The 18,192-nt window shown below is 47.1% G+C and overlaps 1 protein-coding gene across 15 annotated transcripts in view; it reads left to right on the forward strand.

The window, feature by feature from the left end:
• Positions 1–18,192, forward strand: part of SMARCD3 (SWI/SNF related, matrix associated, actin dependent regulator of chromatin, subfamily d, member 3) — a 154,064-nt gene that overhangs the window by 102,962 nt on the left and 32,910 nt on the right. For all 15 annotated transcript variants that reach the window (XR_003940755.1, XR_003940760.1, XR_003940764.1 and 12 more), the window contains exons 7-9: positions 4,771–4,872; positions 6,495–6,656; positions 9,783–9,880. Coding sequence is in view for 3 of the 15 variants with exons in the window: in XM_030191828.1 (XP_030047688.1) it covers positions 4,771–4,872; positions 6,495–6,656; positions 9,783–9,880 (362 nt within the window). In the remaining 12 variants the exon portion in view is untranslated. The remainder of the gene's footprint in view (positions 1–4,770; positions 4,873–6,494; positions 6,657–9,782; positions 9,881–18,192) is intronic.

The following is an 18,192-nucleotide window of genomic DNA, read 5'->3' on the forward strand; positions in this document are numbered from 1 at the left end:
GTTCCTAATACAAATATGTAGAATGATAAAATAAATGGACAACAGATGGAATAAAACTCACTCCCTAAAACCCAAAGTGATTGCAGACTTTAGAGTAAAACAAAAGCATGAAACTTTAGGCTGTTGATATTGGGTTGCCTCTGTAGGCAGCTGCTGTTCTTCTTAATACAGAAACATATCAGAAGTGGTTTCATGAGGTTACAAAAGCTTCCATTTGTAACTTATAAAACAAAGCACGTAAAATTCAAGATGAGTTATCTCACAAAAAATTTAAAATAGCCTTAAAAACCTGGCTTTTTACTTTATCTGAGGGAAAAGTCCATTGAACATTATTAATTTTTTTTTTTTTTTTGGGGGGGGGGGGGGGGTTGCAGGGTTCTTGAAGCCTGGATTGGCCGCTGTCGGACACAGGATGCTGGGCTTGATGGACCCTTGGTCTTTTCCCAGTATGGCGCTGCTTATGTACTTATGTACCACCTAGCTGGACTTCTTTGGACCATCTTGTTACAGGAGTACCCTACCCCCCCCCCCCTTTTTGTTTTTATAATTTCCCTTCCCTCCCTATCCCCTTCCCCCTCTCTGACTCTTAACTTGTGTGGATGGCTTTTATCTTTCCTATATGAATATTGAGGCTCCTTTCTGTCTCTTCCAATTTTTAATGTAAATCGCTTTGATCTGCTAAGTTAGCGAAGGTGGTATAGCAAATGCTAAATAAACTAAATTAAACAGGGACTCCGAGAAACTTAGCTGCTGCTGGTCTGAACTCATCAGATAAATGTTGGCATTGTTCACAGAAAGTGGGTACTTTCTTGCATATGATATATGAATGTCAAACAATTCATACTTTTTGGAAAGAAGTTTGGAACGTCATCCAAAAGATCCAACCCATAGTAGATGACTTGTCTTATTCCATTTGGATACAGAAAGTGAAGGTGCCTTGGTGCTTTATAACTTTTGCTACGTGAGACGTGGGGTAAGGAATATTGTAGATGAAAATATTCGAGTTATTCCCCAAGTTTTCCACGTCATCACTGTGACCCCTGACGCAGGTGCTAGTCACCGAAACACGGCCCGTGTCGGGTCAAGGCTCATTCATTAAAGAACTTTGTTCCATTTTAAAGGCCCGTGGTGCTGTTTTTTTGTTTGGACTTTAGTTTGTACTTTGTTCCCTCTCTTTTGTTATACCCTTGTCTTATTCCATCATCATCTTCAAATCTGCATCCCAACCTTTTGAATTGTCGAAGTCACAAGCCGAGCAGATAGACATTCTCCCTTCCTATTGCACAAAGGCAAATCCTATTGAACTGGAAATCTGCACAAATATTGAATGTCCATTTTTGGTGGAATACAGTCCTACAACACCATTGGCTTTGGACATAATGGAAGTAGGTGTTTCTCCTTTTGTCTTCATCAATCCAAAATCTTTTTCAATATTTTTTTCGCTTTCTTTTTCAATTTTTGTAGAATTTCCTCCGCTTTGCAATTCAGATAAGTAAATCTTATCATGATGAAGGAATAGCATTAGAGTATAAGTTAATAAGTTTACATATATTGATCCTTTCTAAATAAATTGATAAAGAAAATAAATATTTCAAAGATTTCAGATTGATGAAGACGTAAAGTGAAACACTTCCATTATTTCCAAAGCCGATGGCTTAAGTGGAAGGTCACCTGTGAAGATTCATTTTCTATATTCTCATTATATGTTTGTTTGTTAGATTTATTATCTGAAGCAATTATCATATAATATTTTGACACTAGTTGAACAGCTGTTGTTATAATTTTTACATCTAGTGCCGGTGAAATTTACTTTCTTAAAAATAATTCCACATGGGGCATATCATGCATTAATCTGCCAACAACATCTTTATTTATTCATTTACCAGCTGTTAAGCCGGTTAAAACGGGCGAGTATTGGTATGTTCTATTTTGATGTCTAACTTCCTCCCTCCCAGCTCCAAGGCCCCATTCCCTCCCCCCTCCCCTCCCAGCTCCAAGGCCCCATTCCCTCCCAGCTCCAATGGGCCCCCTCCGTCCCTCCCTCCCAGCCAGCTCCAAGGCCCCCCTCTGTCAATCCCTCCCAGCTCCAGGGCCCCCCTCCTTCTGACCTCCCATGTCCAGCATCCTCCCTCCTTCCCTGCCAGCTCCAAGGTCCTCTGTCCCTCCCCCTTCCCTCCAAGGCCCCCGCCCTCCCTCCCAGTTCCAAGGCCATCCTCCGTCCCTCCCTCCCAGCCAGCTCAAAGGCCCCCTCCATCCATCCTTCCCAGCTCCAAGGCCCCCTCCTGAGACCTCCCATGTCCAGCATTTCTCCTGCCCTCCCCTCCCCCCCGAGGTCGCCGCCGCCCCGCCCCCCCCTCCACCCGGGCCGGGCCCTCTCCATTAAACGTACAGCGCCTCACCTCTGAAACCGCAGCAGGCAGATCGCCTCCCGTCGGCCTTCCTTCCCTGCCTGTGTCCCGCCCTCGTGTGACGTAACATCGGCGAGGGCGGGATACAGGCAGGGAAGGAAGGCCAACGGGAGCTGATCTGCCGGCTGTGGTTTCGGCGCTGTAAGTTCAGTGGAGAAGAGAGGGCCCGGCCTGGGTGAAGGGGGGCAGGCGCGGTAGCGACCTCGGCAGTTCCCTCCCTCCCCTTCCGTGTGGTGCACTCCTCAGCGCAGTTTCCCTCTCTGTTCCGTCATCACGTCTTGACGCGGGGGCGGGACAGAGAGGGAAGTCTCTACCGCGCATTTGCAGGTGAGTCGGTCACTTGCCATTTATATGTTTGATAGCATTTGTACCCCACATTTTCCCACCTATTTGCAGGTTCAATGTGGCTTACATAGAACCATCAAAGGCACTTGCCCAGTCGGTTAATAACAGATACAAGGTTGTAAAGTGATCATAAAAGTTATAATTGGAGGGTCAGAATGGATGAAGATTGCGTGTTGTCCAGTACGATTATAATCTTGTTTTGTTGCTGGATGGGAAGTTTATGTGGGGTCGTTTGGGTAGGCCGTTTTGAAGAGGTTGGTTTTTAGTGATTTCCTGAAGTTCAGGTGGTCGTGTATTGTTTTCACAGCTTTTGGGAGGCCGTTCCATGGTTTTGCGCTTATGTAGGAGAAGCCGGAAGCGTAAGTTGTTTTGTATTTCAGTCCTTTGCAATTTGGGTAGTGTAGGTTTATGTGGGATCTTGACGATTTGGCTTTGTTTCTTATTGGCAGATCTATAAGGTCTGTCATGTATCCTGGGGTGCAGATTTTGAAGGTGATTGATTTATTTATTTCTTTATTGCATTTGTATCCCACATTTTCCCACCCCTTTGCAGGCTCAATGTGGCTTACAATACATCATGAATAATGGAAATGTGTTAGAAAATATACATTTAGAATTACAGAAGGATCTTGGGCAACATGATAATGAAGAAACATTATAGCAGTATAACAAGCAGATTTTGTAATACAGTTCTGAATATATGTGTAGGAGTTATGTTCACATTTGTTAATTTTTGTGGTATGCCTTGTTGAAGAGATGGGTCTTCAGTAGTTTGCGAAAGTTCGTTAATTCGTAAATCGTTTTTAGGTTGCGCGGCAATGCGTTCCATAACTGTGCGCTCAAGTAGGTAAAGTTTGACGTGTGCATTACTTTGTATTTTAGACCTTTGAGGTTAGGGAAGTGCAGATTAAGGAATGTGCGGGATGATCTTTTGGCATTCCTGGATGGTAAGTCTATCAGGTCTGACATGTAGGCTGGTGTGTCTCCGTGAATGATTTTGTGAACTAGGGAGCATATTTTGAACGTGATGCGCTCTTTAAGTGGGAGCCAATGTAGTTTCTCTCGTAGAGGTTTAGTGCTTTCATATTTTGTTTTACCGAATATGAGTCTAGCTGCAGTGTTCTGGGCTGTCTGAAGTTTTACAGCCGGCGTAGAGCGCGTTGCAGTAGTCTAGATGACTGAGCACTAATGATTGTACCAGGTTACGGTGATCTGTTCTTTGACTGGGAGCCAGTGCAACTTTTCTCGAAGAGGTTTGGCACTTTCGAAACGTGTTCTGTTGAATATTTTGGGCTGTCTGGAGTTTTTTTATGAGTTGTTCTTTAGCAAACCAAAGTCTTTGGCACTTTAAACAATCCCTTAATAGCATTGCTCCCCAATAAAATCTCTTTCAGCAAGTCCCATGCTCCTCTTACAGACCCTCAGAATGGACTTCCATTCAACCCCATCTAGATCCAAGGCAGTTTATCTCCATTCCCTCTCCCTTAACCTACAGCCTGTCTTTAAATCTAAAAGAGAAACCCAAATCGTGGCAACAAATCTCAGGGCAAGCAGTTGCTTCCCATGGCTGTCTCAATAGCAGACTATGGACTTTTCCTCCAGAAACGTGTCCATAAGAGTAACCATACTGGATCAGACCAATGGTCCACCTAGCCCAGTATCCTGTTTCCAACAGTGGCCAAGCCAGGTCAGAAGTACCTGGCAGAAACCCAAATCGTGGCAACACTCCATACTACTATAGGAAGGGAAGTGCGAGGGTTTCCCAGGTTTCAGTGCTACAAACAAATTCAAAGCCTCCTGGATGGAGATAGTGAGGATTTGCTGCAATGAAATATTGACTATTGGTGGATGTGTCTGTTGAGACTCGGGGAAGGGGGTTAAAGTGACAGGGGTGGTTTTTAAGGCTCGAGAGAGGGACTAGTGAATAAAGGGAGAGTTGTCATGCATATTACTCAATATATTACATCCAAGGGAAGTCTGTCTAAACTGAAAGTACATTTTCTCTGATCTCTGGCAGTGGCATCGTACACCCACGACGCAGGAAACAGATGGGTTTCAGGTGAAACGGCCAGGAGATGTGAGTGTGAGATGCACGCTGCTTCTCATGCTGGACTACCAGGTCAGTCAAAAGTATGCACTTTCTGTGCACCTGCTTTGAGTTTCAGCATGTCTGTGAGAGAGGGGAAGACAATTAGACTGCAGACTGTCTCTGAGAGAGAGGAAGACACAACACTGCAGGCTGTCTCTCAGAGAGAGGAAGACAGCAGCACTGCAGGCTGTCTCTGAGAGAGGGGAAGAGAGTGACACTGGAGGCTGTCTGTGAAAGAGGGGAAGAGAGTGACACTGGAGGCTGTCTGTGAAAGAGGGGAAGAGAGTGACACTGCAGGCTGTCTCTGAGAGAGGGGAAGAGAGTGACACTGGAGGCTGTCTGTGGAAGAGGGGAAGAGAGTGACACTGGAGGCTGTCTGTGAGAGAGGGGAAGACAGCAACACTGCAGGCTGTCTCTGAGAGAGGGGAAGAGAGTGACACTGGAGGCTGTCTGTGAAAGAGGGGAAGAGAGTGACACTGCAGGCTGTCTCTGAGAGAGGGGAAGAGAGTGACACTGGAGGCTGTCTGTGAAAGAGGGGAAGAGAGTGACACTGGAGGCTGTCTGTGAGAGAGGGGAAGACAGCAACACTGCAGGCTGTCTCTGAGAGAGGGGAAGAGAGTGACACTGGAGGCTGTCTGTGAAAGAGGGGAAGAGAGTGACACTGCAGGCTGTCTCTGAGAGAGGGGAAGACAGTGAGACTGCAGACTGTCTGTGGATGGGACAGTTAGGGGGCAGTTCTGTAGGTGGGGCTCCTCCTTTTAGGTGCACTGATGCTGCCCAGGGAGCATCTAGTCTATAACAGCGTCTGGATGGCCAGATGTTGTTATAGAATTACTATCGTAAGTTGGCATTAGAGAGCCTAAAATTTACAAACCCGCAGTTGAACCAGCCACAGATGTGACATAACTCTGGGTGAACATGTGGCAAGAGTGTACGTAATCTACAGTATAATATAAGATATATGTGGAACCGGGAGACATGCCCACTTCCTGCCCTTTCCTGCCCATGTGTCCACCCCCCTTCCACTTAGGACAATCTCAGGACTGCTGTCTCTCTGCTGATGGGACAGTTAGTGGGGACAGTCTCGGTGTTGCTGTCTCCCTGCTGATGGGACAGTCAGTGGTGACAGTCCCGGTGCTGCTGTCTCTCTGCTGCTGTCTCTCAGCTGTTGGGAGAGTCAGTGGGGACAGTCCTAGTGCTGCTGTCTCTCTGTTGCTGTCTCTCAGCTGTTGGGAGAGTCAGTGGGGACAGTCCCAGTGCTGCTGTCTCTCAGCTGTTGGGAGAGTCAGTGGTGACAGTCCCAGCGCTGCTGTCTCTCAGCTGTTGGGAGAGTCAGTGGTGACAGTCCCAGCGCTGCTGTCTCTCAGCTGTTGGGAGAGTCAGTGGTGACAGTCCCAGCGCTGCTGTCTCTCAGCTGTTGGGAGAGTCAGTGGGACAGTCCCAGTGCTGCTGTATCTCTGATGCTGTCTCTCAGCTGTTGGGAGAGTCAGTGGTGACAGTCCCAGCGCTACTGTCACTTTTTGTGTCTGTGTCTCACAGGGATTTTCACTGGAACAGTCTCTTGGGATGCTGCCTCTTTTGAGCTGGTGTCTCTCTGGCTCTCTATCTGCTATCTTTGCCTGACCTCTTACTCTCTGTTTTCTCTGCTTCAGCCTCCACAGTTTAAACTGGACCCCCGCCTGGCTCGCCTGCTTGGAATTCACACCCAGACCCGCTCTTCCATAATCCAGGCTCTCTGGCAGTACATCAAAACCAACAAGCTGCAAGACCCACATGACAAGGAGTTTATCAACTCGGACAAATACTTCCAACAGGTAACTCCTGATGCTGGGGACAGCGGCCGCCCAATCCTACTGCAAGCGACATCCTGGGCTTGTCTCAGGCTTTCTCCCTGCAGGTCTCGGAGGGTTACACGCTTCACATGTCTCTGCTGGTGCCTGTCTCAAGTTCGTTTACCAAACAAAAAGCACAAAATATAAGGGGAACAAATATCAAGACATATCGTATAAAAAGTTCATCCGAAGTGAAACCACAGTGTGTGTGAACGGGGATTTAACAGTGTAATAAGGGGGCTGGGGGAGGCTGGTAATGTGAAAGTATTAGGGACCCGGTAATCCCTGATATCCAAAACCATTTAACTGGCCAAGATCGTCACCTGGCCGGTTAAATGCTCCAAAAAACAGCTATCCGACAATTTGCAGTGCGAGTTTAGCAGCCATATTGGGCCTCGTGAATACCAGGCCTATCTTTGGCCTGTTCAGACTTAACCAGCCAATGCCGAATATTGGCTTGGATGGTTAAGTTTGAACCAGCCAAAAATAAAACGGATATTCAGTGCCGTTCACCAGAAATAGCCCGGCATATTCGGGTTCAGCAGCAACTGCAGGAGTTAGCCGACGTTAACGCCCGCTGTCATGAATATCGGGCTTTTAGTAATCCATCGTGAGAAGCAGAGTGCATTTCAAACTTGTGTCTCCTGGCCACTTCCCCTGCAATCCATCTGTTTCCTGTTTCACAGGAGTACGATGCCACTGCCAGAGATCAGAGAAAGCGTCATTTCAGTTTAGATGGGGCTTTCCTTGCATGTAATATGTTCAGCTTCTATCCAAAAGTATATGGCAGGGAAGTGGTTGGGTGTAGATGTGCCAGGGTATGAAGGGATTTGCAGTTCCGGTGTGTGGCCAACTCTTTCCCCCTTGCCTGCTTCACATTTCCCTCCTCTCTCACTTTTCACTCACTCCTTTGACCCTTTGCGGGTCCCCAGAATCAACATGCTCAGAACTTGCGTGCTAATCGGGGAAAGTCTACCTGGCACATGTAATCCTATTCCAGTTTTCAGGTAACCAAGTAACACATCTAAAAGTCTTTATCCCCATGTAAAGCTCTTTGAATTTTACCCACTGTTGTTCTACATGTGAGAGAAAATCGTTCCACCCTATGATACCCAAACTTTTTAATACATCGTAAACAATTGTCCATAGACCCTGGGGAAGAGAGATCAGCAAAAAGATACTCCATAGTGTGGAGAAAGTATGAACAACGGAAAGGGAATGCTGGAATGCATGAACCGCGGAAAAGGGAATGCTAAAAATAAAGGGTGATATTGAATATCCAACGTTATTTACAATATGTGTAGAAACTCTGACATCACATTCATTTCCAGCGAATTTTGAAGTAGCATTATAGTAGAATCATTCATGGGCAGCTGCAAACTCTGTGCTAAATGAAACCATTTACTTGCATTTCTAATTTTGCTGGTGACTGAGGAGGGGTGGGTGTGGGGCACATTCAAGAAACAACTCTAACTTTTAGCAGCACAGATTGAGACATTGTATTTCACAGGGGTCCAAAACACAGCCTGGTTTTCAGGATTTCCCAAATTAATATGTATGAGATCCATTTGCATCCAATGGAAGCAGAGAATGGAAATAGATCTGATACATATTCATTGTAGAAATCCTGAAAACCAAGCTGGGTTCTGGAACTCAAGAACTGAATTTGAGGGCACCTGGTGTAGTGGGTATACATAACTGTGTAGAAGGCGTAGTTGACATTGTGTAGAAGGCGTAGATGACTTTGTGTAGAGGGCGTAGATGACATTGTGTAGAAGGCATAGATGACATTGTGTAGAGGGCGTAGATGACATTGTGTAGAAGGCGTAGATGGCATTGTGTAGAAGGTGTAGATTACATTGTATAGAAGGCGTAGATGGCATTGTGTAGAAGGTGTAGATGACATTGTATAGAAGGTGTAGATGACATTGTGTAGAGGGTGTAGATGACATTGTGTAGAATGCGTAGATGACACTGTAGAAGGCATAGATGACATTGTGTAGAAGGCGTAGATGACGTGTAGAAGGCGTAGATGACATTGTGTAGAGGGCGTAGATGACATTGTGTAGAAGGCGTAGATGACATTGTGTAGAGGGTGTAGATGACATTGTATAGAAGGCGTAGATGACATTGTGTACAAGGCGTAGATGACATTATGTAGAAGGCGTAGATGACATTGTATAGAAGGCGTAGATGACATAGTGTAGAAGGCATAGATGACATTGTGTAGAGAGCGTAGATGACATTGTGTAGAAGGCGTAGATGACGTGTAGAAGGCGTAGATGACATTGTGTAGAGGGCGTAGATGACATTGTGTAGAAGGCGTAGATGACATTGTGTAGAGGGTGTAGATGACATTGTATAGAAGGCGTAGATGACATTGTGTACAAGGCGTAGATGACATTATGTAGAAGGCGTAGATGACATTGTATAGAAGGCGTAGATGACATAGTGTAGAAGGCATAGATGACATTGTGTAGAGAGCGTAGATGACATTGTGTAGAGGGCGTAGATGACTTTGTGTAGAGGGCGTAGATGACATTGTGTAGAAGGCGTAGATGACATTGTATAGAAGGCGTAGATGACATTGTGTAGAAGGCTTAGATGACGTTGTGTAGAAGGCGTAGTTGACGTTGTGTAGAGGGTATAGATGACATTGTGTAGAGGGTGTAGATGACATTGTATAGAAGGCGTAGATGACACTGTGTAGAGGGCGTAGATGACATTGTGTAGAAGGTTTAGATGACATTGTATAGAAGGCGTAGATGACGTTGTGTAGAAGGCGTAGTTGACGTTGTGTAGAAGGCGTAGTTGACGTTGTGTAGAGGGTGTAGATGACTGTGTATCAGCTTTGGTGACATTGTGTAAAAGGTGTAGATTAGTGTTTTCAGGATACTCACAATGAATATGTGTGTGAGATATTTGTGTGGATTGGAGGAAGTGCACACTAATACATCTCATTCATATTCATTGTGGATATCCTGAAAACCTGACTGGCCAGGTGGTCCCTGGGGGCTAGGTTGAAAACACTGGTGATATTGTGTAGCAGATGTAGATGTCATGGGTGTAAATGATATAGTGATTCACTGAACACTTGATTCACTTTAGATCTTTGACTGCCCTCGTCTAAAGTTCTCTGAAATCCCTCAACGACTGACAAACCTCTTACTGCCACCAGACCCCATCGTGATCAACCACATCATAAGGTGAGAGAATGAGACCAGAACACCCTAATCCTCCTGCCACCACAGCAACTGCCTTTTCTTCTACTACTACTATTTAACATTTCTAAAGCGCTACCAGGGTTGCGCAGCGCTGTACAATTAACAAAGAAGGACAGTCCCTGCTCAAAGGAGCTTACAATCTAAAGGACAAAAAGTGCAGTCAATCAAGATTGAGGCAGTCTAGATTTCCTGGATAGAAGAAGGATTTGAAGATGGGTAGGAAGGGGGCTTGGTTATGGGCTCAGGGAGTTTATTCCAAGCATAGAGTGAGGCGAGGCAGAAAGGGCAGAGTCTGGAGTTGGCAGTGGTGGAGAAGGGTACTGAGAGGAGGGATTTGTCCTGTGAGCGGAGGTTACGGGTAGGAGCATAAGGGGAGATGAGGGTAGTGAGGAGCTGCAGATCGGAAGCCAGTGAAGTGACTTGAGGAGAGGGGTGATATGAGCATATCGGTGTAGGCGGAAGATAAGACACGCAGCAGAGTTCTGAACGGATTGAAGGGGGGATAGATGGTTAAGTGGGAGGCCAGTGAGGAGTAGGTTGCAGTAGTCAAAGCGCAAGGTAATGAGAGAGTGGATGAGAGTTTGGGTGGTGTGCTCAGAGAGGAAAGGGCGAATTTTGCTGATGTTGTAGAGAAAGAAGGAACAGGTCTTGGCTGTCTGCTGGATATGGGCAGAGAAGGAGAGGGAGGAGTCGAAGATGACACCGAGGTTGTGGGCAGATGAGACGGGGACGATGAGAGTGTTATCAACTGAGATAGAGAGTGGAGGGAGAGGAGAAGTGGGTTTGGGTGGGAAGATAATAAGTTTGGTCTTGGCCATGTTCAGTTTCAGGTGGCGGTTGGACATCCATGCAGCAATGTCGGATAAGCAGGCCGATACTTTGGCCTGGGTTTCCGCAGTGATGTCTGGTGTGGAGAGATAAAGCTGGGTGTCGTCAGCATAAAGATAATATTGGAAACCATGAGATGAGATCAGGGAGCCCAGGGAAAAGGTGTAGATTGAAAAAAGAAGGGGTCCAAGGACAGATCCCTGAGGAACTCCAACAGAGAGCGGGATGGGGGTGGAGGAAGATCCATGAGAATGTACTCTGAAGGTACGGTGGGAGAGATAAGAGGAGAACCAGGAGAGGGCAGAGCCCTGGAACCCAAATGAGGATAGTGTAGCAAGAAGTAAATTATGATTGACAGTGTCAAGCGGCTTGTGCCTCCCTGCATTTGGTGCTGTCGGCCCCTTCCCTGCACACAGTGAATCCCTCCCCTCCAACACACACTCACAACCAAAGCTTTCAGTCTTCCTTCTCCTCACATAGCCTGTGTCCATTTTCCTTTTCCAGTTATATCAAGTTTCCTATCTCCTAATCATTTCCCCTTTTCTATCTCTCAGTCTTTTGCAGCTGCCACATCCACCCCTCACAGCCAGGGGCTCTGTCCATCCTCCTCAGCCTCCCCCAAATCTCCTCAAACATCTCCCTCATTCTTCCTTCCTTCTGAAACCAGTGCCCTATACTTCTTCCCACAACTTAGTACTCCATATCCACTCCTCCTACAACCTGTACTATGGTTTTTCCCTGTAGCTCATACCTTATACTCTGACATCCTGCAGCCTCTTCCTGCAACAACTGCCCCATCCCCCTTCCTCCTACAACTGCTACCTCATCCCTTTCTTTCACACAGTCAACACCCCCAACCTTTTCGTGAAAATCAACATGCCATTTCTTTTTTCTTACAGCCTACATCCATTTTCTCTTCTTGCAGCTTGTGGTCTGTAGTTGCACCTCCTGCAACCAGCTATTCATCCCCCTCTTTCTACAAACAGGCTCTTATCCCTGTGTCTCCTACAAGCATACCGTTCCCTCTTTTCCTGCAGTTTGTACTCTTCTCATTTCCAGTAGAAATCATCCCAGTACTCTTAATATAACCTGTACTCCATCTCTCATCACTGCCAACCACCACTACCCTCTACCGACTGCTAGTATCCTATCTTCCTTCTCTTGTATCCACTTTCTCAATCCTCTCTTCCAACATCTAAGACACCATCTCTCTTTTCCTGGATCCACCATCTGAACCCTCTCTTCCTTCAGCCAGTACCCCCGACATCGTAGCCACCTTCTGAACCCTCTCTTCCAACGGCCAAGACACCATCTCTCTTCTCCTAGAGCCACCTTCTCAACCCTCTCTTCTTACAGCCAGTAGCCCATTTCCCTTGTCCTGCAACCAGCTATCTGTCCCTTTCTTCTGTAAGCTGTGCTCTATCCCCATCCTGTAATCAGCATCCCATCAATTTCTTTGCAGTTCCCCTCTTGATATCCTGTCTAGTCATAATGGGATTTGGAGCATTTCTAGATAGGGACGCTTGCTGTCAAGGTGGGTGGTGATTGGCACGTTGAGTGGAGAGTATGACTGGATGGAGGGTTACGGGTTGGGTACAGTTGATGAGGGAAACAAAGTTGGATGGGAAGGTCCTAGTTGAGTGAACAGTAGGCAGAGGTTGACCAGGAGTTAGTATTTTGGCTTGGGATGGGGGAAGTGTTGCCAGATGTAGGTATCTGCGGTGTAGGAGAGTGAACATGACTAAAATGTATGATCGAATGTGGATTTTCTAGCCATGTGTAGGGGGATGAGAGGTGCCATGCTGGGTCTCACACCAGTGTCCTATCTGTGACTGGGAGAGAAAGTTCCTACCACAGCTGAGGATATCAAGGAAGTGAGTGACTGAGCAGTGCAGCTACTCATAGGCACCGGCTTTCTCTCTCTATATATTAGTAAATCACCATTCTATATTGCTAAATATTTATCATATTGCCTGGGAACAAATTGCACAGCTTAATGGTGCATCAACTGAAACGATACTATTTAAAATGTATTTAAAATGTGCTACCAGCTAGTTTCATGGAGGGTCCACTTGTCCTTGTACTATTGGAAAAGATAAACATCTGTTCCCTGTTAACTTGTCCCAGCCCACTCGTGATTTTATAGTAAATGTGGGTAGATAAAGACCTGCACGGTCCATGCAGTCTGCCAGAGTTCATTTTGCACATGCTCTACTTCTTCATAATTAAACACCGGTGTACTTTGCAGCTCATTTTCGAAGGAAAAAAAATGTTAAGTGGCATGAAGCAGCATTTGCACGTTTTTCTCACTACCTCTCTACCCTCATCTCCCCCTATGTCCCCGCCCGTAACCTCCGCTCACAGGACAAATCCCTCCTTTCAGTTCCTTTCTCCACCACTGCCAACTCCAGGCTCCGCTCATTCTGCCTTGCCTCACCCTATGACTGGAACAATCTTCCTCATCCCATACGCCAAGCCCCCTCCCTACCCATCTTCAAATCTCTGCTTAAAACCCACCTCTTCAATGCCGCTTTCGGCACCTAATCCTTCGTGAAATATAGTATGCCCTATCAGACTGACTCTACACTTGTCTTTTGACTCTACACTCGTCCTTTGACTGTACACTTGCCTTTAGATTGTACACCTGTCTTTTAGATTGTAAGCTCCTTGAGCAGGGACTGTCCTTCCATGTTAAATTGTACAGCGCTGCGTAACCCTAGTAGCGCTTTAGAAATGTTAAGTAGTAGTAGTAGTATTTTCAAAACCTATTTTTTAGATGTTTTTGTATGCTGTTCGTCTGAGGTGCATCCAGATCTCAAGGGGGGCGTGTTAAGGGTCTGATTTGCGCGTTCCTAAGACTTAGATAATGGAACAAAACAAAAGTGTCCAGGACTAAAACTAAGACGTTTGGAGCTAGACCTGTTTTTATAACGAATAAAGCACAAAAAGGTGCCGTAAATGACCAGATGACCACTGGAGGGAATCAGGGGTGACCCACCAACACCCCCCAAAAAATGTGAATAAAAATATGACTTCCCAGCCTGTATGACAGCTGTTATAGCCAGGCCTATTAGAGCAGCAAGCAGGTCCCTGGAGTAGTCTAGTGGTCAGTGCAGTGGGGGACTCAGGCTCCTATCTCCCTCTACCTGTCACACTTGTGGTGGAAACTGTGAAACCCTCCCAAAGTCACCTACTGTACCCACTTATAGATGCCCCCTTCACCCATAAGGGCTATTGTAGTGCTGTAAAGTGGGGGGGGGGGGGCAGTAGGTTTTCGGTGGGTTTCGGAGAGCTCTGGGAACAAGATAAGGGAGCAAAGGTGAGATGTGTACCTGGGAGCAGTTGTATGAAGTGCCCTCTAGGGTGCCTCATTGCTCTCCTGGGATGTCTGGGGGACCAGTCAGCTAAAAATTCTGGCTCCTTCTACATCCCAATGGCTTGATTTTCTATGTTTTGCACTTCTTTTTTTTTTTTTTTTTTCGAAAATGGACCACAAAACAAAACATTCAAAGCACAAAACCTTGTTGGAAAACAGTATTTTCAAAAAAGAAAGATAGACTTAGACGTCATTTCGAAAATGTCCCTCTTTACCTCCCTTTCTCCCTGCCAGTTCTGGGCCCAAACCATAGAGGTCTGCCCGGCACCGGTCCCACTTCCCAACTACTTTTCCCCTCTCAGTCGTCTCTTCATAAGGGCGTTCCAGCCTCTTTATCTCGCTTGTTATCCTTCTATATGTCAAACAAAGATATTTCAGACCAGGAAACTTTCAAGTTTTCAAGTATTTTTACAATTTCACTCCCTTCCCGAACTTCCCTCCCCCCACCCTTCCTCTAGACCATATTAAGACAAGTGTAATGAAACCAGCAGGAAGCTCAAATTCTCAGAGCACAAGCAGGCTGCTTGTTCTCTCTCACATGTGGGTCGACGTCCACGGTGGCCCGCAAAAAATTTTGCAAGCAAAATAAAACCAAAGTCTTTCCAGAGAGTTCCGTAGCGCGGGCAGCACGAATGTGCCTCTTCAGTTCTTTTTTCTCCATGGTGAGGTGCGTTTTGTTTTTTCTGATTGCTCCTCTTTCAGGCCCAGGAAGAACTTCTCAGTGATTTTTGGCTTTCACTTGTTTTAGTGTTTGATCTGTATTTAAAAAAAAAAAAAAAGCATTTATAAGTAGTTTCTCGTACTTTCTTTTACTTTTTTCCCTGTTAAAGGTTCCTTTCTTTTTCGACGCAACCGACCTTTTGGCTGCGCGGTCGGGTTTTACCCTTTTTTGTGCTTTTTCTTTCTTGAAACAATCACGTCGTTTGATTTCGTCGAAGCCGTTTTTCCTTCCATGTCATTGAAGACACCCAGCGGCTTCAAACGTTGTACTCGGTGCAACCGGACCATCTCAGGTACAGATACCCACGCCTGGTGTATCCAGTGCCTTAGGCCCGACCATAGCCCAGTCGCTTGTAGTCTGTGTCTTCGTATGAAGAAATGGACCAAAGCGTCTTGAGAGGCCCAACGAGAGAAGCTTTTTGGGGCCTGGTCCGGTCCTTCGACATCAGTACTGAGATCGTCGGCATTGACATCGACATCGACAGGAGCATCGACGTCGAGGAGAGAGGTAATGGCTGCTGAGAGACCAACTCACGTTGGGAGCAGTGAGGCGTCAAGTGGGTCTCCACCTGCCTCGAGGCCTCATGCAGGGCCCCTGGGACCGACCTTCGTCGGACCTGGCCCCGAGGAGACGTGAGGATTTCACGTCCTCCTCATCGGTACCGAGGACTCTCGATGATGGGCGTCGAGCGAAGGCTAAGAAGCACCGTCATCGTTCTCCTTCGACGCACGGTACTGGGAGTTCTGGGGTGTCAAGAGAGCACCCGAGAAGCGTCGGCGCCGAGAGGACCGCTCAACCTCGATACAGGAGGTAACCTAGTAACATAGTAAATGAAGGCAGATAAAGACCTGAACGGTCCATCCAGTCTGCCCAACAACATAAACTCATTTTACATGGTATGCAATACTTTATATGTATATCTGAGTTTGATTTGTCCCTGCCTTTCTCAGGGTACAGACTGTAGAAGTCCGCCCTGCACCGGTTTTATTCTCCAAATACCGGCGTCGCCACCCAATGTCCGCTAAGATTCCAAAGATCCATTCCTTCTAAACAGGATTCCTTTGTGTTTGTCCCACGCATTTTTGAATTCCATTACCGTTTTCATCTCCACCACCTCCCGCGGGAGGGCATTCCACATATCCACCACCCTCTCCGTGAAAAAAATACTTCCTGGCATTACTCCAGAGTCTGCCCCCCTGCAACCTCAATTTATGTCCTCTAGTTCTACCACCTTCCTGTCTCTGGAAAAAGTTTGTATGCGGATTAATACCTTTCAAATATTTGAACGTCTGTATCAGGTCACCCCTGTTTCTCCTTTCCTCCAAGGTATACATGTTTAGGTCGGCAAGTCTGTCCTCATATGGTTTGCAACGCAAATCCCATACCATTTTTGTATTTTTTCTTTGCACCGCTTCCAGTCTTTCCCTTATAGTAATTCCCTCAGGTGGTGATGCGTCGGTCTCCTGGCAGTCTGGTACCTGTTCCCGAGCCTCCACGGATTCTGATACCGCCTGTTCCACCAGCCCCGCAGCCTTCTCTGATGGCTGCTCTCGATGAGCGTATCTGGGCCTTGTTCTGCCTGCGGCATCGGCTGCCACCCAAGTCGACCCCTTCGACGTCGGTGGAGGGAGCTTCACCACAGTCGGATCGGGCGTCGACTTCTCGACATCGCCACAGAGGACATCGTTCCTCGGCGTCGAGGCAGGTCCAGTGTCAGAGTACCTTGACACAGGTTGTATCCGACACTGAGCAGGAGCGCTCGTGGGAATCAGAGGAAGGTCCCAGGCACTTCTCTTCTGATGAGTCCTTTGGGATTCCCTCTGACCCTTCCCCTCCGCTGGAAAAAAGACTATCTCCACCCGAGAGTCTGTCTTTTTCCTCCTTTGTCCTGGAAATGGCTACGGCTATTCCCTTCCCTGTGGAGGTTGAGAATGAGCCCAGGACTGCGATGCTCGAGGTCCTGGATTATTCTTCTCCACCTAAAGAGGCTGTGACAGTCCCTCTGCATAAGGCACTGAAGGAAGTCCTTATGCAAAACTGATCCGCCCCTCTGTCTGGCCCTGTGGTTCCCAAGAAAGCTGAATCTCAATATCGGATCCACAGTGAACCTGGATTGATGAGGTCCCAATTACCCCACAATTCCATGGTGGTGGATTCTGCTCTCAAGAGAGCTAGGAGTACTAGAGACTGTGCTTTGGCACCCCCAGGCAGAGAAGCTAAGACTCTTGACTCTTTTGGGAGAAGGACGTATCAGGCCGCTATGCTCGCTGCCAAGATCCAGTCTTACCAGCTCTTCACGAGCATGCACTTGCGGGACTCGATACAGCAACTGTCGGGCTTGGTGGATGCACTCCCTATGGAGCTGGCCAAGCCTTTTCGCCAGGTGGTCAGGCAGCAGAAGGCGTGTCAAAAGTTCCTGGCCAGGGGTACGTTTGACATTTTTGATGTAGCATCCAGAATCGCTGCTCAGGGTATAGTGATGCCCAGGCTCTCATGGCTGCGTGTCTCTGACTTAGATCATTCTGTCCAGCAGCGAATGGCGGATGTTCCTTACCGGGGTGATAAACTTTTTGGTGAAAAAGTAGAGGATCTCGATCAGATCAAGAAGCATAATGATGCTATGGATCATCTTTCCCACCGGGCGCCTTCTGCTACAGCCTCCTCATCTAGGAGGTATTTTGGAGGGAAGAGAAGTGCTCCCTATTCCTACTTTAGTCATAGGTACACTCCTGCTTCTCGGCAACTTGGCCAGGCTCAGCCCCAGCACGCTCGTTCTCGTCAACAGCGTGCGTCTAAGGCCTACTCTGCTCCCCAGCAAAAGCAAGGGACGGGCTTTTGACTGGCTCCAGTTCAGCATAGCCTCTGTAAAAGTGTCCGTACCGGACGACTTGCCGGTAGGGGGGAGGTTGATGTTTTTTCACCAAAGGTGGCCTCTCATAACCTCCGACCGGTGGGTTCTTCAAATAGTCCGGTTAGGATACACCCTCAATCTGGAATCCAAACCTCCAAATTGCCCACCAGGAGCTCATTCTTATATCTCCCAGCACAGGCAGGTACTGGCAGAGGAACTCTCCGCCCTTCTAAAGGCCAGTACGGTCGAACCCGTTCCACCAGGGGAAGAACAGCTGGGATTCTATTCCAGGTACTTCCTTGTGCAAAAGAAAACAGGGGGGGATGCGTCCCATCCTAGACCTAAGGGGCCTGAACAAATATCTGGTTTGAGAAAAGTTCAGGATGGTTTCCCTGGGCACCCTTCTTCCCATGATTCAAGCGAACGATTGGCTATGCTCTCTGGACTTAAAGGATGCTTACACACACATTTTGATACTTCCAGCTCACAGGAGGTATCTTGGATTTCGGTTAGGAACA

The sequence above is a fragment of the Microcaecilia unicolor genome, chromosome 1 (assembly GCF_901765095.1).
Source record: "Microcaecilia unicolor chromosome 1, aMicUni1.1, whole genome shotgun sequence".
NCBI classification, from domain to species: Eukaryota; Metazoa; Chordata; class Amphibia; order Gymnophiona; family Siphonopidae; genus Microcaecilia; species Microcaecilia unicolor.